A 25,139-nucleotide genomic window follows, 5' to 3' on the forward strand; every position below is an offset into this window, starting at 1 on the left:
ATGTCATCAACCTGAGATGTTAACTCTGTTGCACTCTACAGATGACGCCTGACATAGAACAGTACAGCGCAGCAACAGGTCCTCCTCCTGTGGTGAAAGCGATGGCAAATTAAACTAATCTCATTTGCCTGCATATGATTCATACTCCTCCATTCCTTGCATATTTATGTGTCCATCTGAAAAACCATCTTAACTGCCACTATCGTATCTGCATCCAATACGCAGTGCATTCAAGGTACCTAACACTCTCTGCGTAAAACATTTGTCCTGCACATATCCTTTACACTTTCCTGCTTTCAGTATAAAAATATGCCATCTATTATTTGACATTTACACCTTGGAGGAAAAAAACGATTCAGGGCTCTCATAATCTCATAACCTGTTGTATATTCTTAGGACTTGCTGGTAAAATACATTTATTGCTCATCTTCAGGTGTCCAGACAAATTTGTGATGCGTATGATCCACATCATATTGCTCCCATATTCCCTTGTATTGCTATTTAACATGATTTAAACCTAAACGATTTTGACCTTTGGACCACCTTGACTGATACAGGCAAATGATGGAGGCTCCTGTCGTATCTTTGGATGAGCCCTAGTTGTCATTATTGTACTGATGGGAGAAAACCTGCTGCTTGTCATTGAATCCACATTATACAAGTGTTTAGCTTTACCAGATTTTAATCATAGTTCCTAAAAGGATATTCTGACATCCGTTATAGGGATTCCTTTAAAAAATAGCAAAGTTGGAACCATATGTGGTGACCATGTGTGGGTTTAATCTTAACAACTGGTACACTGTTTTAATAATTTGAGAACATCATATTTTAACCAAGGTTTATTAGGAACTTCCTGTTATCAAATTCTTGATTTATTTCACAAATGCACCTACCAACTATGAACATGCGTGATGAGTGCATAGTTGAAGTCATTGGCACTCACTTTTTTCCAATTAAAAGGCTTGTATACCGTTGCAATTTATGATACTTTAAGCATTGAGTCTTTTGTATACAACAGTGATGAAACCTCTGTCACAATCAAGTCCTGGCTCAAGTCAGTTTTTTTTTTTTTGGCTGGCTTCGCTTCTACTTATGTGCTATCTTGAGTGTTTTTTCTTGGCTGCCCAGTTAATTTGACTCCAGATGGCAATTTACATTTTTCTTAACTGCCACCATCTCATTTTTCCAGATTATTAGGCCTCACTGTAAGTTGTGATTTATAGTCATACAGTGTGGAAACATGCCATTTGGCCCAACTTGACCACCCTGACCAACATGCCCCATATACACTAGTCCCACCCTGCCTGTGTTTGGCCCATATCCCTCAAAACCTATCATATCCATGCACCTGTCTAAATGTTTCTTAAACGCAAAAGTATCTGCCTCAGCTACCTCCTCTGGCAGCTGGTTCCATGCACCAGCCAATCTTTGTGTAAAAAAGTTACCCCCCAGGTTCCTATTAAATCTTTCCCCCCGTGCCTTAAACCTATGACCTCTGGTTCTCAATTTCCCTACTCGAGGCAAAAGACTGTATTTACCCGATCATTTCCTTTCTTAATTTTGTACGTCTGTATAAGATCACCCCTCATCCGCCTGCATTCCAAGGAGTAAAATCCTAGCCAGCTCAACCTCTCCCTATAACTCAGGCTCTCGAGTCCTGGCAAAATCCTCATAAATTTCTGCGCCCTTTCCAGCTTGACAACAATGTTCTAGCAATATTTTGGGTTACAATTCATCAGTTATAAAACTCCCAAGAATCATACATGCTGTTTCTATTGTACAGTCATTCACTCTGAATCAGCAATTTGATTTTCCTTTTACAGCCTTCTTGCATCCTAAAGGGCCTGTCCCACTTTCACGACCTAAGTCACGACCTCTGCCGAGTTTACCCTTGACTCGTACTCGCAGCATGATCGTCGCGAGGTTGTAGGAGGTCGTAAGTAGGTCGTAGCAGGTCATGATGCTAGTCATAGGTCCTCATGGCATCAAATACGTTGGGGCTTTTATCTAGCATGATGAAAAATATCCACAAGTAAAAAAGGTTGTGAATTAGGTCGTGAAAGTGGGACAGCTGCTTTACACCTGCAAAAGCAGCCCCTTCTTCATCTTAATCATTGCTTTTCAAGCATTATTTGTGGTCTTTCCTTCCGACATAAGGGACCTGTTTTTCATATTTTTCTCCCTCAGTAACTTGAACTTTTTGTCTCTCATTGCCTTAAAACAAAATAGGTGACCCCCATGTTGCGGCTGCTCGAGCTACGGAAATCCACCCTTACAGAATTCATAAAGCACCACCCAGAATTGGAAACGGGAAGTGGTTAAATAAGCAGAGATGGATAATGAGAAACCTTCCTTCCCATTTTCATATTTAATCTAAAGGTGCCCATCTGCATGGCTTAACTTCCTTTAGTAGAAGGCTGTTTGTATTTTGAAGATAAAACAATTTTAGGAGGAGGTGGGGGTTTTTAACTATATGTGTATGTAGTTCCTGAGATTCCTGGTTCTGAGATGCAAGCAATTTTGTATAGTTGAAGAGTAGATAAATCAAGCTAGCAATGTCCTGCAGGTTCAGAAATGATTTCTTGACTGACCCTGTGAAATTATTTCTTGATAGACATTGTCCAAACTTTGCAGGAAGTTCTGTTAGAAATTAAGTGGGACAGGGAGGGAGGGAGGGAGTAGAAACTTGACTGTTCTGAATTTTGGAACTGTGATTTGTTATTTGCACTTTAGAGGTCTCCATGGTTATATGATTGTGTGTGAAGTTTACAGTGTAATGTCTTGGAACCTAGATGAAAAAGACCCATGAAAAAGACAGGAGAGAGAAGATCTGTAAAAAGATCAATGCATGAATTTCTGTACTGAATCCTCCCGTTTCATTTTCTGCTTGTAAGCAGGGAGTAGAAGCATAGGCAGGTGATGACAAATAAAGAAAGATGACAAATAGAGAAAGATCTGAATGTAAGTAAATATAAAGAGCATGGAGCTAGTTTGGAAGTCTACATAAAAGGAATCGTAAGTTTTCTATTAGTATGCAAATAATAAACTGGTAGTATGAGATGGGGTAAAAGATATGCATATGGTGGCAGAGAGCATGGCAAAGATGCCACATGCCATTTCTCAATTGGTCTTTACTAAAGAAAATGTGGGGTAATGTTCCCAAAGTATGGACACTAGACCCATTGCTATTAATTAATCAAGTGATTTAAAACACCATTTCTGTAGTTGCAGATGATACAGTTTGTTAAACTACTCCTGCCGATACATTTAATATCACCGGATTCGAGAGCAAAAGAGGCACCAACAGACTGAAGCCATTGTTACATTCATAAGTGCTAATTGGTATTGGTCAGAATTATATTTAGTTATTTTTACCAGTACTTTCTTGTTTTTTGCGGATTTATGCCGTATGAAAATTTAAGACATTTTAGTTTTAATCATTCTTCTGTGCAACCTAAGATGGCGCACAAGCCAGGCGACTATGCGTGCTGGTCCCAGAAGTGGATCTGCTAAACTAAACTAAACTTTGGCCCTGTGAGGGTAAATGCACCTCTTGGCTTTTTGTGAAAACCACATTGCTATTTTCATGTTTTATTCAAAATGATAGATTAAAAACAGGTTTCAGCCACGGTTTAATAGTGGCACTTACTTGTGAATCAGATGGCATGTTTTGGATCAAAATCTGACTGTCAATAAGGTCAGTGAAATTTTCTTTGGTGTGCTATCTATCTAATATCTACCTCTCAGTGATTCCCATTGACACCAGTTTTTGCCAGAGCTCATTAATACTGTACTTGCTCAGCTGTCACCTTGATATCACGATTTTCATCTCATCTCTGAAGAACAGCTTTTTTGTCCATATTTTGATCAAGGCTGAAATGAGGTCTCGCCCTGGAAAAACAAAGACTGTTGATGAATGTGAAGCAGTACTGATTCATGTGATGATGGATAATGACAGTAATCAGCAAGAGATTTCCTTTTCCGTAATTGATCTTGACAGATTTAGACCATAGTTCTGGAATCTATGTTATTTATTCCCATAGATAGACACAAAAAGCTGGAGTAACAGCGGGACAGGCAACATCTCTGGAGAGAATGAATGGGTGACGTTTCGGGTTGAGACCCTTCTTCAAACTGGTTAGGGACAAGGGAAACAAGAGATCTAGACGGTGATGTGGAGAGATAAAGAATAATGAATGAAAGATATGCAAAAAAGTAACAATGATAAAGGAAACGGGCCATTGTAAGCTGTTTGTAGGGTGAAAATGAGAAGCTAGTGCGACTTGGGTGGGGGAGGCATAGAGAGATAGAGGGAATGCCGGGGCTACTTGAGGTGAGGGAAATCAATATTCATACCACTGGGCTGTCACTCCTTTTGCCGCTGGGACAAGACATGCCTTGGAATCATGTTGAAATAGCCTGAATATTGATTGAAAGTTTTAATTCTGTGAGTCCATCCTTCCGTCTTCTCTGCTCCCAGATGTACAAGATACAAGATACAAGATACAAGATAAATTTAATTGTCACGTGTGCCAGATGGCACAGTGAAATGAATTCCCATACAGCCATACAATAAAAATAAACAGGACTCAACACACTATAGAATTTAACACAAAACATCCCCACACAGCAGAATCAAAGCTTCCCACTGTGTGGGAAGGCACCAAAGTCAGTCTCTTTCCTCCACTGTTCCCCATGGTCAGGGTCTCCCCAAGCCCTCCGCAGTTGCAGCTACGGGCGGCCCGATGCCCAGGACCGCACGCCGGGATGATACCAGTCCGACGTCGGGGCTGCGGGACGTCCTCAGCGGCGTGGACACCAGAGTCGGCGCCCTCCTACCAGAGTCGGCGGCTTCCAAGGTCCGTAGGCCGCACCGGGTGGAGACTGCTGCTGGAGACCGTCTACAAGGCGCCCCAGGACTCCTCGGTGTTGTTCAGCGCCGCCCGCGTTGGAAGCTCTCCGCACCATAGCTTCACGATGTTGGAGCAACGGCCCAACGCTCCGGAGGTCCAAACGGCGACCCAGGTGGGCATCGCCCGCTCCGTGGTGACTCCAGCGCTGCGCCGCCGCTGTAGCAGCCCTGGTCCGGTTTCCGGTCCCCGGCAGGAAAGGCCGCTCCGATCCAGCTGGTAGGCCGCGAGGTGGGGGGCGAGGACACGACTCGGAGAAATAGTCGCGTCCCCGCCAGGAAGAGGCTGAGAAACGGTTTCCCCCTTACCCTGCCCCCCTCCCCCACATAGAAAAGTAAAAGTTTCCCCCTGAAACAGACTTAAGACTAACTAAAAATAATAAAAAAGATAGAAATTACATACAGGCTGTAGGTAGAGGCTGCTGCCAGGGCAGCGCCCCTAGTGGTAGGTCCTAGCCTGCCCTGGCAACATCCTCGTAAATCTTTTCTGCATTCTTTCCAGCTTAATAGCATCTTTCTTCTAGCAAGGTGATTAAAACTGAATGCAATGCTCCAATTGTGGCCTCACCAATGTCTTGTACAGCTGCAACCTAACATCTGAACTTTTATACTCAGTGCCCTACTGATGAAGGCCAGTGTTCTAAAAGCCTTCTGGCCTGTGACATAGCAACATTTCCGTTCCTAAAGATTATTAGTGAACGAGATAAGTTTTAATGATAAATACAGTAGCTGTTTGTCTTTGGTTATACGGATGACCTTGGGGTTTTTTTTACACTAGTATTGGGGTTACTAATTTATTGATTTTTTGATTATTATATATTATCTGTATGTATTGTGTTACAGGTCTCATGCTGTTGCAACTAAGAATTTCATTGTTCTGTTATCAAGACATATGACAATTAAATAATCTTCTCTCTTGACAAGATTGAACCATTATATAATTACTGCGATTATTTGTTTTAAAGACCTGAATTATTTAATTCGTCAAATTTACATTCCATTGGTGTTTTAATGCACTTAAACTCACATCTTTGGATCGTTAGACTATGCCTCTAAATACTTGGACCAGTAATTGAACCATGATTCTATCATCCCAATCAATTTCCATCGACTAACACGCTCCTCTGCCTGGCAGAGCTTGGCCAAGCGACCAGCAATTGCTCTTTTGACTCTTCTCACTTTCTTCAAGTTGAAGGTGCAGCTGTGGGCACTCACATGGGCCCCAGCTATGCTGACCTTTTACATTGAACAGTCCTGGTTCCAAATGTAAACTGACACCATACCCCACTCTTTCTCCAACCTCATTGATCACTGCATCGGGGCTGCCTCCTGCAACCGTGCAGAACACGTTGATTCATTAACTTCGCCACTAACTTCCACCCAGCCGTATAAATTCACGTGGACTCTGAACCCCTCTCTCCTTTCTTGATCTTTCTCACCATCACGGGATAGACTACCGACTTGCGTCTAACCCACAAACTCCCGTAGTTATCTGGACTACACTTCCTCCCACCCTGCCTCTTGCGAAGACACTATCCCCTACTCTCAATTTATCTGTCTCCACTGCAACTGCTCCCAAGATGAGGCTTTTTATTCTGGGACATCCAAAATGTCCCCTGTCTTTAGTAAATGTGGTTTCCCCCCTGCAGTCATAGATGGATTCCTCACCTGGGTCTCCTCTGTGTCCCGTAGTTGCTCTCACTTCTCCTCACTCCAGGCAGAATAAGGATAAAGTTCCCCTGGTTCTCGCCTTTTACCCCACCAGCCACTACATCCAACACGTCATCTTCCAACACATCTGTCACCTCAAACGTGATCTCACCATGTCATGTCTTCCCATCCCCAGCCCTTTCTGCCTTCCGTAGAGACTACTCCCTCTGCAACTCCTTGGTTCACTCATCTGTTCCCATCCAAGTCACCCCCTCTCCAGATACTTTCTCCAGCAACTACAGAAGATGTAACAGTCATCCCTCTACTTCCTTCCTCATATTCATCCAGGGATGTCAACATTCCTTCCAGGTGAGACAGTGGTCCATGTGCGCCTCCTCTAACCACAACTACTGCATCCCGTGTACCCGATGTTGCTTCCTCTACATTGGCGAGAACAAACACAGACTTGGCAACCATGTTGCCGAACACTTGTGCTCGGTCCACCAAGTACTATTGGATTACCCGGTTGATAACCATTTTAAGTTCTCTTCTCATTCCCATACTGACCTTTCTGTCTTGGGCCACTCCATTGCCAGATTGAGACCACATGCAAACTGGGGGAACAGCACCTCCTATTCCACTTGGGTAGCTTACAACCCAATGGTATGAACATTGAATTTTCCAATTTTAGGTTACTACAAAACTCTCCTCCCTCCCCCCCTTTCCCCCCCACAACACCTTTCTATACCCCCTCCCCTCATCCCTATGCACCACCTGGATTCGCACCAATTTCTCCTCTCTCTTCCTCTCTATCCACTTACATTCCTTCCTCAGTTCACATCTCTTAAATACTTTTGTCTCATACCTATCTTTTCATTTCTGGCCTTTATCCACCCATCTGCCTATCAAAAGCTCCCCTCACCTGTATCCACCTCTTACCAGACTTTGGCCTGCCGCTCCTTTCTTCCAGCTTTCTTTCCCTCCCCCTCCCCCACAACTAGTCCTGACCCAAAACGCCACCTATCCATGTTCTCCAGACATGCTAAGTTACTTCAGCACTTTGTGTCTTTTTTGGTAAACCAACAACTGCAGTTCCTTATTTTTACATTCTCCCAGTCTTCCTTGTCTTCTTCAGATTACATTTCCATAACTATTGACAATTGACACAATGCACACAGGTTTGACTACTGCTGTTACAGAATTCAAATCTATTTCTAGTCATGGCACAATCGGAAATAATATAAAGAAAGCCCTTCGTGAAGGTACAGAAAGGATCTAGTGAAATGGCCCTGAGCATGAAAGAGATTAGTTATTTGGCGAGACTGAAGAAGCTGGCATATTCCTCAGAACAAAGAATTATGAATTATTTAAAAGAGGTCTTCAAATTTATTTAGGCACCAGACCAAATGCATAAAAAATGTGTGCAGGGTTGAGAACTTGAGGATGTTAAGATTAAATGGGTTGATACTAGAAACATACCTTATTTCTTGGCAAGTTTTTGATTCACTTCAAAATTCAGTGGTCATACCACTGACTGCAATTTCCTTGGACTGGCAGTAACCAAGTGTCGGTGAGAGCCTATCTTGCTAATGCAAAGTGCCAAGACATGGACTGTGGTAGGACCTCAATGATGCTCAGAGGACATCTCAGCCCCAAAACACCTTGGAAAACTTGAACAGCTTTCAAAGGCCAGCCCTGCATTTTCTGGCTGTTAAAATTGTGAAAACTAATATCTTCATCATAAATCAAACAATGTTTAATTAAAAAAAAGAGAAAGTATTATAAATACAAATGCTTTAAATAATTTTGAAATTAAATTCTTCAAAAATAACCTCCCTTCTCCTTTGCTTTATTATCCATAACCATAAAATCCCTGTTAATGATAGTGCATCACAAGTTCTGCATGAGTTCTTGCCTGGGTCTGTTAATTTTAAGGAACCACTGCAACTATAAGATAGGCATGAGCTACTTATTAAATACCAGTGGAGACCATAGAAATTTGTATTTTTGATAACAATGCTAATATATATTACTAATCTTCAGAAATGTATCAATGTGCTACCCATTTCATCAACCTAAAAAGTCCCTGTTCCAGTCCTAATTATGGTTCCAGAACACTATTTCTGTTCTTAAATGAGACTTCAAAATTAATTCAACTTTTTTGTTTATGAAAAATGGTGACTGAGAGCTTATGTCAATGAAATTCATCACAGAGTAAATATGCAAGAAAGGACAGTTGCAAAATATGTTTCTAAATTAAGAAATGAGAATTATATATTAATGTTATAAAACATAACCGACACATGGAATCAATTTTTACCTATGTTGATTGTGTTAACTCTGAACTGATTCAGGAACATTTAGGAATGTATTTTTTTTTACTGGTAGTTTTTCTAGAATTGGGGGCCTGCCTTAGTTGATTATATCTTGTTAGGGGTAAAAATATCCAAAGGAATGTAACACTAATGCACTGACATGACTTATAATGAGAATTGATAAATGTAGTTTATTTTTCAAAGTTTCTAATATATTCTATCAATCTTTTCTAATCTAATCCTTAGGAGAGCCCTAATCCTCTGTGCTGTATTGTACTGTACTTGTTGCCTGGGACTTGGACAAGTACTGCCTGAAGGTAAGAAGTATTTCATTCATGCAAAAACGGCAGATCTGAAATGAAACCAAAAAGTGCAGGACATATTGAGGCATTTAGGGGGAGGGAAATAAAATCAATTTTACAAATTCTTTACCTTCTTTACCTTGGAGTTCCGCAGCGGTCGGTGCGGGGGCCGCTACTCTTCACGTTATATATTAATGATTTGGAGAAGGGGATTGAAGGTATTGTGGCCAAGTTTGCGGAAGATACGAAAATAGGTGGAAGGGCAGGTAGTGTAGAGAAAGCAGGGACTATGCAAAAGGACTTGGGCAGGTTCGAAGAGTGGACAGAGAAATGGCAGATGGGATATAGTGCAGCAAAGTGTGGAGTCGTGCATTTTGGAAGTAGAAATAAAGGCATAGTCTATTTTCTAAGCGGGGAGATTCCAGAAATCGGAGGGTGCAAAGGGACTTGGGTGCTGGTGCAGGATTCCCAAAAAGTTAATCTGCAAGTCGACTCAGTAGTAAAGAAAGCAAACGCAATGCTAGCATTTATTTCAAGAGGTATACAAAAATAAGGATGTAATGCTGAAGCTCTATAAGGCACTGGTAAGGCCACATTTGGAATATTGGAAGCAATTTTGGGAAGGAGATGAGAAGATATTTTTTTTAGTCAAAGGGTGGTGAATCTGTAGAATTCTTCGGTAAAGCAGGCTGCGGAGGCCAAGTCAGTGGATATTTTTAAGGCAGTATAGATAGATTCTTGATTAGTTGTTTTCTAAATTACTTGCTCTGATCTTCCCTGCAATGCTCTGCTAGGAATTTTGCACAATAATGATGCAACTCGATACATGTTTGATGCAGAAATTATGTCAGGTACACAAACATAGTTAATTTCAGGAATGGTTATACGTTTCTAAGTCAGGATGGCGTGTGACTCAAAACCTGCAGTGGGTGGTGTTTTCATGTGTTTAATGACCTTACTGGTGGAGGTTGTAAATTTGGGACATGCTGTCACCGAAACATAACTACATTGCATTTTATAGATGGTACGCACTAGAGGACTATTGCACCTGTGGTGAATGGGGAGATTGGGTGTTGAAAAGGATGTTAGTCAAATTGACTGCTCTCCCCTGGACAGCAAGCTTTTTGAATGTTGCTCGTTCTGTACTCAGCTGGACAAGTGAAGAAAATTATTCACTGGATTCTTGACTTGTTCCATGTTGACAGCGAAAGGCATTTAGGAGTTGAAAGGTGAGCCTCTCAACATTTAAAAACCAATATATGGCCCACACTTAGAACCACTGTATTTTAGATGGTGATCTAGGTGCGTTTCTAGTCAGTGAATTGGTGGCAATGCCATTGAATGTCATGTGTTAGATTCTCTCTGGAGATGGTGGCTTTGCATTTGTACCTACCTTTGCTAGATGCTAATATGATCTGTGATTCTTGTGGTCATCAATGAATATCCTCAGTTCTTACCTTATAAGTTAACTCTATGAAAAGCTGGAGATGTTTAAGTCAGAACAATGTTTTGAACCTCTGCATTGATGTTCTGGGGCCGAGATGATTAGCTACCAACAGTTAGAATCATTGGTATTACAACACATTACTTAGGATTCTCAGTGTACAAAATACATCACATTAAATAGAATATTTTCCACCTGATCCCTATTCGCTACAGGGCTCCTTAGACAAATGTTGATATCGATATGAATTTCACTGTACCTTAATTGGTACATGTGACAATAAACTGACCTTGAAACCTTGAACCCTTTCCTCTCACATTTCAATGAAAGTCAGCTTCTCTGTCCACATTTAAACAAAGGGTGTAATGGGTTCTGGAGCTGCATGGTTTTTCATTGAAGCAGAGACAACAACCTGGCTGCTCAACACCCGGCTTAAGATTTGGTTTATGTTTCATTCACAAGAAGAAGAGGATGGTTCCAGTGAAAATGCAAAACTGACAATCATTGAGCAAGTAGACTAAAATACTGGAGAAATTCAGCAGGTGAGGCAGCATCGATGGAGCGAAGGAATAGGTGACGTTTCGGGTCGAGACCCTTCTTCAGTCTGAAGAAGGGTCTCGACCCAAAACGTCACCTATTCCTTCACTACATAGATGATGCCTCACCTGCTGAGTTTCTCCAGCATTTTTGTCTACCTTCGATTTTTCCAGCATCTGCAGTTCCTTCTTAAACATCAATGAGCAAGTTATTAGTTCACATATTTTCACATTGGCTCACACTGGATTAATTACCATTGTTCGGCTTGTCAGTGGTATGTTTTTGTGCTACAGTAAATGCTGCAAACTAATGGGGTCACTTTGCAATTCTGGATTATTGACAGCTTTGCTTACAGCTTCAAGTTAAGTTCAGGTTCATTATTACTAAGGTACAGTGAAAAGCTTTGTTTTGCATGCTATCTAACAGATCATATATAACATACTTAGATATAATCAGTTCAAACTCAAGCACAGCAGATAGAGCAATCGGGAAGATACAGAGTGAAGAATATGGTTCTCAGCATTGTCAGTTCCACAGACAAAGTCCAATGGCCTTATTGGGGTGGAGGTGAATCGAACAGTAACATTGCTAAATCAAACAATTTAAATTTAAATCATATCTTGATATTTCATTTTTTTAATTGCCTCACTGCATTCTTTAGAGTACCAGAATTTATCTGGGTACAAGCAATTGCATATGTGGAATCGAGTAAAAACTGACTCAGTGCGTCAAAGCAGCATCTGTGGAGTCAAAGGGATAGTTGAGTTTCTAGGTTCAAACCTTACATTAGAACATTGATGCAGTCTCAATCTGAAACATCGACTATCCTTTTCTCTCCGCACATTCCTTGTGTTGCTGTGTTTTTCCAGCAGTTTATTGAAAGTAATGAATTAGCTATTATACATGTGGCTGTTTATCAATTCAAAATACTTTTTTGATCAAGGTGAAATAATTAATTTATCACGCTGTCTGATGTGAAACATTTTAATTTGAGACATGGTAATAATTCACTGGTGGCTATGATTTGTATTTGTTTCTCTAATACAATTTCATTGTCTTCTGCTGGGGTCAGTTGCAATGACATCATCATTTCCCCCCCAAAATCTTTTATTATTGTTCCCACAATTCAAACATAACCGACTGTAGTCGTGAAATATTGTTGGCCAAAATGTGCTATTTTCAGTAAGTTATGTTGGCATCAAGCTTGCGTTAAAATAGCTCAGGACTAGTTTGACCTTTGTTAAAACAGTTGCTCAGGGAATAGGTTGGCTATAGAAAGAACTATTAAATACAGTCTATAAAAACACAAATCTGCAGATACACATACCATGCCAGGATATAAACCAACATTAGTTACATGTTCATATTTTCCTTTCTCCTTTTATTGTAGGTAATGTCTGCAATTTGCAACCTAGACAGTAAAAAAAAAGAAAAAAAAGCTGTTCTGGTAGGAGGAAAGCAGAGGAAAATAAAACCCCTCACATCATAAGAATGTAAATAACTGTAAATAATCAATTCTCAAATACAACAGTTGTATGTTGTTGGGTTTTGGCAACTGTTGATGACTTTATCTTCTAATTAAAAAAATCTTTCTGCATTAAAGAATTATCTTTTATAATGAGGCTGTGGCGCCTTCACACCCACGTTGGTTTTGCATACAGCCTGTCACCAATGAAATGTTGATGACCAAATAACCATATAACAATTACAGCATGGAAACAGGCCATCTCGACCCTTCTTGTCCGTGCCGAACACGTATTCTCCCCTAGTCCCATATACCTGCGTTCAGACCATAACCCTCCATTCCTTTCCCGTCCCTATAACTATCCAATTTATTTTTAATTTTTTTTAATTTTTTTTTTAAATGCTAGGATAGTTTCCCATCCATCTTGTGAACCGGTCGGTCCTCACAAGTGAGCAGATATGTGTATTTTTGATGGTGGGAGTGGGCCGACCAAGTCCCGACCAAGGCACGTGCTCGAAACTCGGTACAGGAAACTCACCGAAAGGGGTCCTAGTGTGCCGGGAGATCTTAGATTGTTGACACAGTAGACAAGTCTTTGCCCATAATCCAACCACGCTTGATGAAAGGCCAAATGAAACGTTCAGAGATTAATTTTATCGTAGCCTTCTTGCCCAGATGTGATAAGTTGTGCAGCGCGCTGAAAACTTCTCTACGCATCCGGGCAAGAAGGCTACGATGTTGGCCTGAGTAGCTGCATTGCCCGCGCTTTTGTTGACCTGTGGATTTCGGTCTTTGGCGTCCCAAGTTCTATTTCCTGACTAATGTGGATTCCCTTCAGTTCCTCCCTACCACTAGATCCTCGGTCCCCTAGTGTTTTTGGGTCAGAACCCTTCTTAGTCTGATTGTAGTGAAGGGGAGAAAACAGGAAAAGAGGTGGGAGGGGGAAATAAGCCTGTCAATTGATAGGTAGATATATGAGGAGGGGTTTAATTTGGCAGACGGATGTTCAAGGGCCAGAGATGAAAAGAAAAAGAGCATAAGGCAATAAGAATAACAGGCGTGAAATGTGAAGCTAGAGGAAGGAATATAGATGGAGAAAAGGAGAAAGAGAGGAGGGAAACTTGGATACTTCAGTGTTCATATCATTGGGATGTAAGCAATGGATGAGTTGTTGTTCCTCAAGTTTGTGTGTGCATTCCAAAGCTCAGTCATCTTGATCCAGAGCTGCTCACAGTTTTCCTTCACAGGCATCTGTAACCTCCTTGTTTGAGTAACCATCCACTTGTTTGACTGTAGAGATGGGTGATAGAAGTAGTAGAAACATAGAAAATAGGTGCAGGAGTAATTACTCCAGCATTCATGTCTATTTTCTGATTTACAATGCAGGGCCACTAATCTTTTAACTCTCCTCCTTCTGTTGACAAACTTGAATTCACTGTTCTCTGATCCCAGCTGAGAACTTGTATATTTTGACTCCAAGAAATTTGTTTGCAGTATTGATGCCAAATGGTTTTCTTCTCAATAATTCTTAAGTTTTCTTAATTTGAATACTATTCCAATGAGCTATAACTTGCAAAATATGAATACTGATCATGTTTGGGAGACTTTCTGAACACTTCTCAATCTCGGAAAGTGTGTTCAAATCAAACAACGACTTCCATGCTAACTGCATCCTGATTTTGGAGCAGTAAAAAATAGCTTCAGATTGACATCAGTATGAAAGCAGGAGGAGATTTCAAGGATTAGGTTGGCAAACCAGCGAATGCCATGAAGCAAAGCTGAAAGTTTATTTCCAATGCATTTTTATTCCCAGGCAAAATGTGAACATTACTCCTTGGAAATTGAATCTCCGGCACGAATTCCCTGTGCCTTGCATGTTGTTTTCTAATGTAACTCCCTAAATGCTAATAATGCAACATCCACAATTTGTTTCCAGTGTGATTTTGCAACTACACTAGTCTAAAAGCAACAGTTCCTATTCACTTGTCAAACACATTTCGCCCACAACTATGCGTTGAAAAGGTCACCACTCACACAGCATTATTTGTGTCCTCCTTGAGATCTGTGACTGGATTTCAGATTTCAGATACAAGCTAGTATATATACCTGGAGTGCTCTGCTTATGGATTTCAAAGACATAGTCACTGTCAGCTTCCTAGTGTTAGGATCATCTCAGGCTGCTGCCGTGAATGTCCTGCTAAATCTTAAAGGTTGTGGTTCCCTGCTGCATTATTCAATGATTCAATTCAATTCAATGATTCAATTATACTTTATTGTCACATGTCCCTAGGTATAATGTGATTCTTTGTTTTTGCACACAATACACAAGGATGCAAAGAGTCGCCATGTATCTGACACCTAAAAAGTACTCAATGGTCCCTCTTTGTTCTCAGTGCAACACCTCCACCTCACTGGGTACCTCCTTGTTTTTGGCACCTCCATCCCCCCCCCCCCCCCCCCCCCTTCCGCCCAAACGGGAACCTCCTTGTTTTTGGTGCCATCCCCACCCCCCCTCCGCCAACTGGATCCCTCCTTGTTTTTGGCGCCTCCCCCCCCTCCTACGCCATCCCCACCTCACTGGGTCCCTCCTTGTATTTGGCAGCCAACATACATTCGACTCTCTCTCCCCTCCTTCTGGTTCCTGGTCTTCAGTGGCCAGCGGGAGTTGAGCCTTGGACCCACTCCAGGCAGGTTCCGCAGCCGGCCACCAATAGGGTTTGGCAACCGTCCGTGCAGCCTCATGACCGGTGGCTCAGGGCCAAGTCTGGAGCCGACTCCTGTCGATGCCGGTGGCTCCAGGCTGAGTCCAGAGGCTGTTCCCGTCGACGAAGGTGGCTCGGGGTCGAGTTCAGAGTCTGCTGAGGGCGGGCCGAGCCTACCGGGTGGGTCCTGCATCCTTGGTGAGTGAGTCTTGGGTCCGCGGCGGTCGGGCCAGGCCTACTGGGCAATCCTCGGAACTTTTTTCCGCGTCAGGTGAACCGGGCCTGCTGGTAAGCTTGGCCATGGGTTGCCAGGATACTCCTGGCACGCGGCTTGCCGGGATATTTCTGGCGTGTGATTTGCTGGGATACTCCCGGTGAGTGGCATGGGAATTCATCCAAGTCCAAGCTTAAACAGAGAAGACATTAGTCAGTTATAGTGGTCACATAGGACACAGCAGGCACAACAATTTACTTAGTATTGTAGTGGTTAGAACTGCACACAATATTCCAAAGTTTGCACACCTGCAACATGACTTTCTGACTTTCACACTGATCGATGATGGCAAGTATGTTGTACACTTTCTTTACCACCCTGTCAACTTTCAGGGAGGTTTGAACATGCACCCCAAGATCCATCTTAAAAAAGGAACCAAAATTAGAACTAGTAGTCAGAAGGTCTACTACCACTAACTGTACTTTCCCCATTCATTTGACTGGTCCATATACAAATCTCATAATTAGCCTGTTTAATCTCCATCTGCCATCTCTCTACCCATATTTCTAACAGGTCTAGATCCTGCTGAATCCTTTGACAACTATCCTCACTACTCACTACTTTCAACTCCACTAATGTTTAGTTATATGCAAATTTACAGATTGGCCCGTCTACATTTTCATCCAAATCATTTAATTATATCACAAACATCAGAGGTCCTAGTACTGATCCTTGCTGAACACCACTGGTCGCAGACTTCCAGTTAGAATTGCACCTTGCACCACCATACTCTGTTTTCTATGACCAAATCAATTTTGAATCCAATCTGCCAAGTCTCCATGGCCCCCACATGCCTAATCTTCTGTATCAGCCTACCATGAGGGAACTTGTCAACAGCTTTACGAAATTCAAATTATATAGCATCCACTGGCTTACCCTCAGTAATCATCTTCATTTCCTACTCAAAAAGCCCAATCAAGTTTGGAAGACATGACCTCCCCAGTTTTTGTTGATCACTAAGATCATGTAAGCCGAAGTATCCATGAAAGATCTGCTATAACACTTGTGCTCACAAAATAATTGGAGTAAACCTGTAGTGTTTAAATGAATGAATTAATAATCCAGTGATTTGCTGTAACAAACCACAACAATGCTGGAGTTTAAATAAAATAACCTGGAATTTTAAACGGCGACTTTTACTCTGAGGAGCTACCCAAGAAGAAGATCATAGAGTTTAAATATTGAACCAACTATTCTAAACTAATGTAAGAATCCCCACTTTCTTTAAAGTTAAATTTGTAGTTGGATAATATGTATAAGGGATTTCCTCAGCAGATATTGCACTGTACACTGCCAAAGCCTGACACCTGACAGATGTATCTGAAATAGATTCTGAGTGAAGAATGTTTTTTATTATTTTCTCCATTGAAGCCAGAAGTTACAAAGTGCAGCATTGCATATAAAATTGGTTCAACTAAATTGATTCTAAATCTAATGATGCAATGTGTATTCAAATTTAAAAAATAACATATTTACACTATTATGTCATAACTTGGAAAGCAACCAAAGAGGCCTGGTTCCTTACTGGGCAATAGGTCTTGATACAGTCATGTTTGCTTCATTTTTACCATGTGTATATATCAAGAGCGAGATGTTTTTGGATGTTCAGGCCAAGATGATAAAATGTAGAAATATTTATTTACTGTAGACTCTGACTATTTCAACTTTTCATGAGTAGTAGATTCTGGGGCATTACTGGTGTTTAAAACTAATTTACGAACGTATTAGTCTTATTGTAACCAGTAAGAGCATGTGGGATTGGGTTTGAGTGTGGGTTGGCTGTCAAAACGGTTGAAAATAATCGTCAAACAACCCCATGCAATCTAATGTCACTCATATATTTACAGGTGCACCATAGGTTGCATGCTGAAGCTCTCAGGAGAGGTATATTTCCCAATTGAGAATTGACACAATGTTGGGTATATAGACTTTCTGGGCTTTCAGAACTTTGCCATTAAAATGCATTAGCAGTGAATGTTGAAGAAGCTGAAGCAAACTCTGGCTTACCTACTTATGGGTTAGAGTTTGCTTGGAAAACTCTTTGTACAGTTACTTCATCTAGAACATAAAATAGTCCTCAATGTTTGTGCACAACATGATGCCAAAACTAATCATTATCTGCTTGCTCATGATCCACATCCTTCCATTTCTTGCATTTCTATGTGCTATCCAAAAGTCTCTTAAATGCCACTATCGTTTCTACCTCTACCACCCCCGGCAGCACGTTCCAGGCACTCACCACCTTCTGTATAAAATAAATTTGGCTCCATACTTCTCCTTTAAACTTTGTCTCGCCTTAAAGCTATGCTTTAAAATAAAGACAGAAAATGCTGTAAACATCAGCAGACCAAGAAGCACCTGCGGAAAGAGAAACTTTAAAGGTCGAGGACCCTTCATCTAAATTGCTAAAGATATAAAAACACATTATTTGTTAATGGGAGATAGAGCAGGGTAGGAATATGTAAGACAACGAGAATATATTTGATAGGTTGGGACCAGATTTGGTATGGCGATAGGTTGTTGAGGAGGCCTTTGGGTTGATAAAGTAACAAGGATGTTAAATGGACAATAAACAAACAAAGACACATGTTTAAGCCATGAAATATAGGTCACAGTACAGTTTAGAGATTGTCTTATTTTTAGGATTTCCCTTTTCTTATAAAATGAGTGGGGTATTTTGCCCCTTAGAATGGACCTCAAAGGAGGATCGGGATGAGCAGCAGTAGGATGTCAACGGCTGCCGTTTAGTCATAGACTTGCAACTATACAACAATAAAGCGTCTTCGGTACTTAACACTACAATTGAAATGGGGCATACAGACATGTGCTTTTGTGACATGACTATACAGCAGGGTCTCACGAACTAAGAAAAATCAAATATTAGAGAGCATAGTTTTAAGGTCAGAAGGGAAAAGTGTAAAATAAAAGTGTAGGGCAAGTCTTCTACACAGAAGATGGCAAGAAACATGCTCCCACCTCAACTGCAGTTCCTGCAATGTGGACCAAGTGTGTAACTGAAAAAATATGTTTACCTAGGTGAACACAAGATTCCTGGATAGCTGCTATGATTCGAGCTCCACAGCTGTCTAAATTCTGTAATCTTTTTGGAACAGGAAGCAGGTTGAGTTGTTGTGTGCAAGGCAGCAAGGGATAAACTTTCCATATGTAGATATTGACATCATCAAAAATCGGTCTCTGGAAGCCTGGCAGCACTCCAGTAAATAAAAACGATCACTTATTTTATTTAAAAGAGTTAACAATCAAATATGTTTTAAATTGAAGATGAGGGGAGGTATGGGCAGACATGTCCGTTAATGTCTAATGAGGTGGTCTCCACTCCATCACAGCCATTTTCCTCTGAAAAGGGATCCCAATGCGAAACATTGCCTATCCATTCCCTTCACAGATGCTGCTTGACCCATTGAGCTACTGAATCTTGTTTTGCTCAAGATTCCGGCATCTGCAGTTGTGTCCTCATATTTCTCTTCATCTCTCCCACTAACATAAAATATTTTTGATTCCTAACTTTTCCTAGTTCTGTTAGTCTAAATTAATTTAGACTCAATAAATGAGTAATAAATTATATATTATTTTTACATTTGGCATTAAAAATATTTTCCTTTTTTTTAACATTGTTTAAGGATATTAAATTTGATTAAACATCTAATAATATGAAACATTTAGAAACAGTCAAAAAGGTCCAAGCTTTCAATAGGTCACCAGTGCAGTCAGGAAACATGGCTTTTAGGATTTGTTCCCTGAGACGCAGTTGCTGCTGGTAGACTGTTCTATTTTGACTGCAGCTGTGAGGCTGCAAAAGCTAAGTGCAGTTCTGGGAATAGTATAGGGGGCCATATTCAAGATGTGGCTGAATCAAGCGTGATCCTGCCCATTATGCCATTTTTTCACCATGTAATGAATTCATCAACTCATTTTAAATGCACATTACTATTTATATCAAATGGTGGAAGGAAGTATTGCAAGTACAATATTTTCTTGGACTATCTTTAGATAAAAGGTACATATTCAGTCTTGAATTTATAGCAATTGTATAAAGCATTTTTATTTTTAATAATGATCATATGACGGTCACTATAACGAGGGGTCAACTCTACTCTTTTTCATGACTTTTCAAAGACAATACCTGTTTTTACAAATTACTTATTGTCACGAATATCTTGAATTTCCTATTTCATGAATGTTAAGGTATAAATATAATGAAGCACATTATTTGACTCCTACACTTGTTTCACGTTCCTATTTTGCGGGTTATTTCTCAAACTTCCCATTTTCCATGTACAATGCACATAATCTTTTCTTGTCAACTCGTTCAAGCACATCCATGTCCTGCTTCCCTTAGTCTAATTCAGTATAATTTTCAAGCATCCAGCTACCCCAAGCATCCAGCTACCTTCAATTATCGTCCATTTTCTTTCAAAATTGCTGTAATTTCCTGCACAAATATTTCCCACAAGACGTCTCCCACAGACAAATAAGATTGCACATAGATTGAGACTTAGAACAAGGAATTGCATTGCATAATGAGTCTATGTCTTTAAAAGAGGAAGGGAAATGTTGGAATACATTCACTGATCATTTATGATGCTTTCTCTAAATCACTTTAAAAAAAAAACTACATAAATGAATAATAGTAGTAATAATAATAATAATAACAGATTCTTAGCATTCACCACAGGATGGAAACGTTCATAACTAAGAATGTCAAACCAGCTGAAGGTGGATGCGTGGCAGCAGTGAGGAAGGGAAAGAAAAGTGGGGCCCAATAAAGGGAGAGGGGTAGGGGCTAAGTAGGAAAATTACATTGTAAAATTGAATCAATTGATTAACTTTGCAAGTAGTTAATGTCCTCATAAAATGTTTGTTTTTCAATATATATTTCAAGTGTTTATGTTTCGTAATGATAAATGTCAACTTTATGTTAGTATTCAAATTTGTATTTTAATTCTTGAATTAAGATTCTCTTGTGTTTAAAATATTAAACTTTCTACACTGTTAAGGATAGGTTTATGCAATTATTTTCTGAGACACAACCAGCCTTTTACACTTTTTATTGAAGATACAGATCCTGTTATGATTAAAGAAGGATGCGGTCTGTTGAGTGAGCACAGTTGTAGTTCATGTTTTGTTTGTAATATAAATTTTGGGGCAGCCGACTTTGATTCTGTCCACATGTCAAATTTCTTACATGACTGATTTCACTATTTGTCGATATACTTGTATACATGCTCAGGGGCTAGGTTGGTTGCAAGTTTTGCCAAATTTGTGTTTTTATTAATTTAATCATTGTTTTCTGGCCCTAAATGGAAAAGAGTGCTGAGATCAACACAGATTAATCTACCACTTTTAAATCAGGTGCAGACTACCTAAAACGTGTACTCTTACCGTATTGGTATTATTAGTGATTAGGGGGGGGGGGGGGGTCCACCTTCCCTTTTTTTTTCCTCAGTATATAACAACACAATAACCTTTGAGTGGTTTATATTACTTCAAGCTAGTTGATGTTGATTCTAGAATACTCTTGAAGTGGTTGATGATGCTAGCACCACAATGCTCATTTGTGTTGCACAATTCAACAAGATTACATTTGTGGTTTCATACTTACCTACTCAGAATGGATTGACAACGGCTTATCTTCTGAAACCCACATTTTAATCACTGATGTTCACCAAAAAACTATTTATAGGCCTATTTGTCGGCTGCTGCAACGCATACATAGAACAGTACAGCTAAGGAACAAGCCCTTTGGCCCGCAATGTCCATGATACCAGGTTAAATTAATATCCCCTGCCTGATCCATATCCCTCAATTCCCTGCATATTTGTGTGTCTATCGAAGCCTCTCCAAGCCTCTTAAATGCATTATTGTATCTGCATTTTCCACCTGCCCTGACAGTGTTTTTCAGGCACCCACCACTTTCTGTGTTAAAAAAAACAACAAAAAAAACCTTGCCCTACACATGTTCTTTAGATCTTGCCCCTCTCACCTTAAAGCTATGCCCTCTAGTATTTGCCTTTTCCACACTGGGAAAAAGCTTCTGACTGTCTACCCTATCTTCCAAATCCGAAACGTCACCTATCCATGTTAACCAGAGATGCTGCCTGACTTGCTGAGTTACTCTAATACATTGTATCATTTTTTGTTCACCAGCATCTTCATCTTGTATCTTCAATTCTATACTCCCACTAATTTCTCTTAACTTATTCTCTGTAATATGCATATCAGCTCCCCCAGATTTGCCTGCCACCCATGTGTTCTAGGGAACTTGGTAATTGACAGTTAACATAAGAGCATGTCTTAAGAAGTTTCCTGCAGAAAATTTTGCACAATTAACTGCGGATGAAATTTTAGACAACAATATTGGTTCAAAATTATAACTGGATTTAAGATTAAAGAGTGACTAATTATTTCCCACTAGGCCTTGCAATAATAACAGGAGGCAACAAATCAGGATAGGAAGTAAAGTTTAGATGACAGAATGAAACAATTTGAGATGAAAATATTCAAGGGTCCAGTGAAAAATTGAAAATAAATTTAAGTTCTTTGAACAGTGATATAATACTGGCATTGGGGGTTCATTGGCCAAAATGAACTTCTGCATTGAAATCTCTGTGATTCATAGCATGGTAACATGCTGATTCCGTCTGAACACATGCCATTCAACATTTTAGTTTCATCATTTTGAGGCACAGCGCTGTAACTATCTCATGAAAATATTAACATTGAATTTATGGAATTGGTGCAAATTATTGCCAGAAATAAATTATGATCTGAGCAGGAATTGTTTCAGCATTAAGATTATGGTGATTTTTACTACGCAGCGGAGATTGAATTCAAGCCAATTTGGAACACATATAAATTCTAATGTGCAGTACAACCAGAGTTCCATTTTTTTTCTCCTCTAGCTTATTGGTTTGGCTCCGTCATATCATTTGCATTCAAAACTAGTCAGGTTCCTGCACTGTTTGAAACTAGTGGGACTGTAATATATCAGTTGTTTCTCTGCATCAACACACACTGTCAGGATAGGTTTTTCTTTTACTGAACTTTAAATCAAAATTTCTTTAGTTGGCCAGGAATAATAGGATATAAATCTACTCGTTTATTTTAAATCATGCTTTTCCAGATGAAGATGGTCTGTCTGGATGATGTTTTACAAAATGTTTTTCGTGACTAAATTTCAAGAATGGTCTTCCCATGAGATGGCAGAACTTATCTGTTCGTGTATGTGCTCAAACACGTCAGAATTTAGGTACCGAGAATATGCACTGAATGATATTATCCACTATGCAGTGCCTGTTTTGTTGTGTTGCCAGATAAAGTTAGGTCACATTCTACTGCTTTTGAAAATTCATTGGCAACTCACAGGGAAGCTGAATGATTTAAAGTGTAATGGATTCACTTGACGCTAACTTCTGCACTCTGCCCTTGGGCACTCTGGTGACTAGCTTGGGAACTAGAAGCTGCTGCATGTTTATACTAGGATTTCAAATGAAGTGCCCTGTCAATTTTCCACATTACCTCATTGACACCAATGATTCTGCTCCAATGTTGCTTGAGTTGGAGCTGCAAGACAATGTCATAGACAGGGCAGCATATGCCTGCATAATCTAACGGAGACAGGAAGAAAGAGCTGACCACAAATCATATTCATTGAGGATATTGGGCAAGTCCACATTTCCAGCACTGAACAGCAATGCATCCCGAGGCTAAGATTTTCTGAGCCACTGGTGACAGAAAAGCACTAGACTGGTGCCAGGTGTCACACCAAATGAAATTTGTGCTGGAATTAGAATTGGTGCTTGGTGGTATCAAGAAGTTATACATACTTCATATTTAAGATATAATACATTTAATGACACAAAATATAAAGTTCAGTTCCAATGATTAATTTTTTGTTATATTACCTTTTTTATGACAAACTTAGTTCTGATTAATTGAAATATTATTAACATTGCATACAGGAGGCAGGTTTGTACTCTGGTGGACTGCTAAATAATGGTTAAACTAATCTAAATTGGAATAAGTAAGTTATTTTTGGGTAGGTGGCTGTGACTGCAAGGGCAGTCATACAGCTCAGAAAGCAGACCAACTCGTCCAGGCCAATCAAGAATCCCCATCTACGCTTGTCGCATTTGCCTGCATTTGGCTAATGTCCCTCGAAATTTGGCATATCCATGTACCTGTCCTTGTGTCTACTAAATTATGTTTTTGTACCTGCTTCAACTACCTCCTCTGGCAGCTCATTTCATAAACCCACCATCCTCTAGGTGAAAATGTTGCCCTTCAGGTTCCAACCACCAACCTGGACACACTGCAGCAGAGCCACTGTCGTGCCGCTGCCGATCGGAACGCCTGTTGATGTTTAGTAGAGCAGAGTGTTTAATTTGTTCATGATATATGTATTTTTATTTCTATCTATTTTTTACTGCACACTGAATGCACACTAGTTGAGCAACGTTTTTTTGTTTCCTCTGGGTATGTGAGTACTCGGGAAAATGACAATAAAGATATACTGTACTACTATACTATACTAATAATTTGTTCCCCTCTCAGCTTAAACTAATGTCATCAGGTTCTTGATTGCACCTACCCTGGGTAAAATATGCTGTACGTTCAGCTTATCAATTTGGTGGACCACAGGGGTGTAGACTTTGCTGCTGTTGGCCTGTGTGTTCACCTGTAATTTGGGTAAGGAGATCAAATGTAATACTTATAAGTTTGATGTTGGTACAAAGCTTAGTAGTAGTATGGCTGTGAGATGAATGTAGAAATGATTCAGGTTAAGAAAATTGGTAAGAATATGGTAAATCAAATTTCATGTAGAAATATAGAAGGTCAACTACTATGTTTAAAAATAAATTTAGAAACAAAGTTTTTTAACAGCGAGAGATTGCAAATGTTGATGTTGAGGAGTCCTTGTGCACAAATCATTGAAATTGAATTTACTGGTCTAGCGAGCAACTGGGAATGTAAATTATATATAGTCTTTTATTGCTGGAGGATTTGAGTGTGCAGTAGGAATGTCTGACTGGAATTTTATAGCGCCTTGGTGAGATTGCACCTGGGATATTGTAAACAGGTCTGGTGTCTCTGCCAATTCAAGGATAAACGGAAGGAGTGCACGTCTGGGCTAGTGGGTTTGTAGTATGAGGAGTGATTAAGCAGACTATGCGTATATTCTCGAGTTTACAAGTATGAAAGGTAATCTCATTGGAACATACTAACATAACAAGACTTATCAGGATTGATGTTGAGTTGATGTCTAAACCAAAGCTCATTTGTCAAGGTGCTCAACAAAGATGAGAAGAAACTACTCTCTTCCCATGAGGATTGTGAAGGCTCCATTGCTGTGAGTTTTATATATGAAGATAATCAAAGGATATTGGGATAGTGCATGAGTGGTGTTGTTGGAAAAGAACAGTTACAATCAGCATTAGAGCTCAAAGGGCCCACTCATGCTTCTATTTTTTAAACTTGTTCAAATCAAATTTTGATAGTGTATTCTTGAATTTGATAGAAT

At 40.0% G+C, this 25,139-nt stretch overlaps 1 protein-coding gene across 2 annotated transcripts in view; it reads left to right on the forward strand.

Annotated features, from left to right (window-relative positions):
- The window catches only part of col27a1b (collagen, type XXVII, alpha 1b), a 313,539-nt gene that overhangs the window by 18,514 nt on the left and 269,886 nt on the right, over positions 1–25,139 (forward strand). For both annotated transcript variants that reach the window (XM_055660163.1, XM_055660164.1), the window contains exon 2: positions 9,121–9,191. In XM_055660163.1, the coding sequence (XP_055516138.1) occupies positions 9,121–9,191 (71 nt within the window). The remainder of the gene's footprint in view (positions 1–9,120; positions 9,192–25,139) is intronic.

This window comes from Leucoraja erinacea, chromosome 31, assembly GCF_028641065.1.
Source record: "Leucoraja erinacea ecotype New England chromosome 31, Leri_hhj_1, whole genome shotgun sequence".
NCBI classification, from domain to species: Eukaryota; Metazoa; Chordata; class Chondrichthyes; order Rajiformes; family Rajidae; genus Leucoraja; species Leucoraja erinaceus.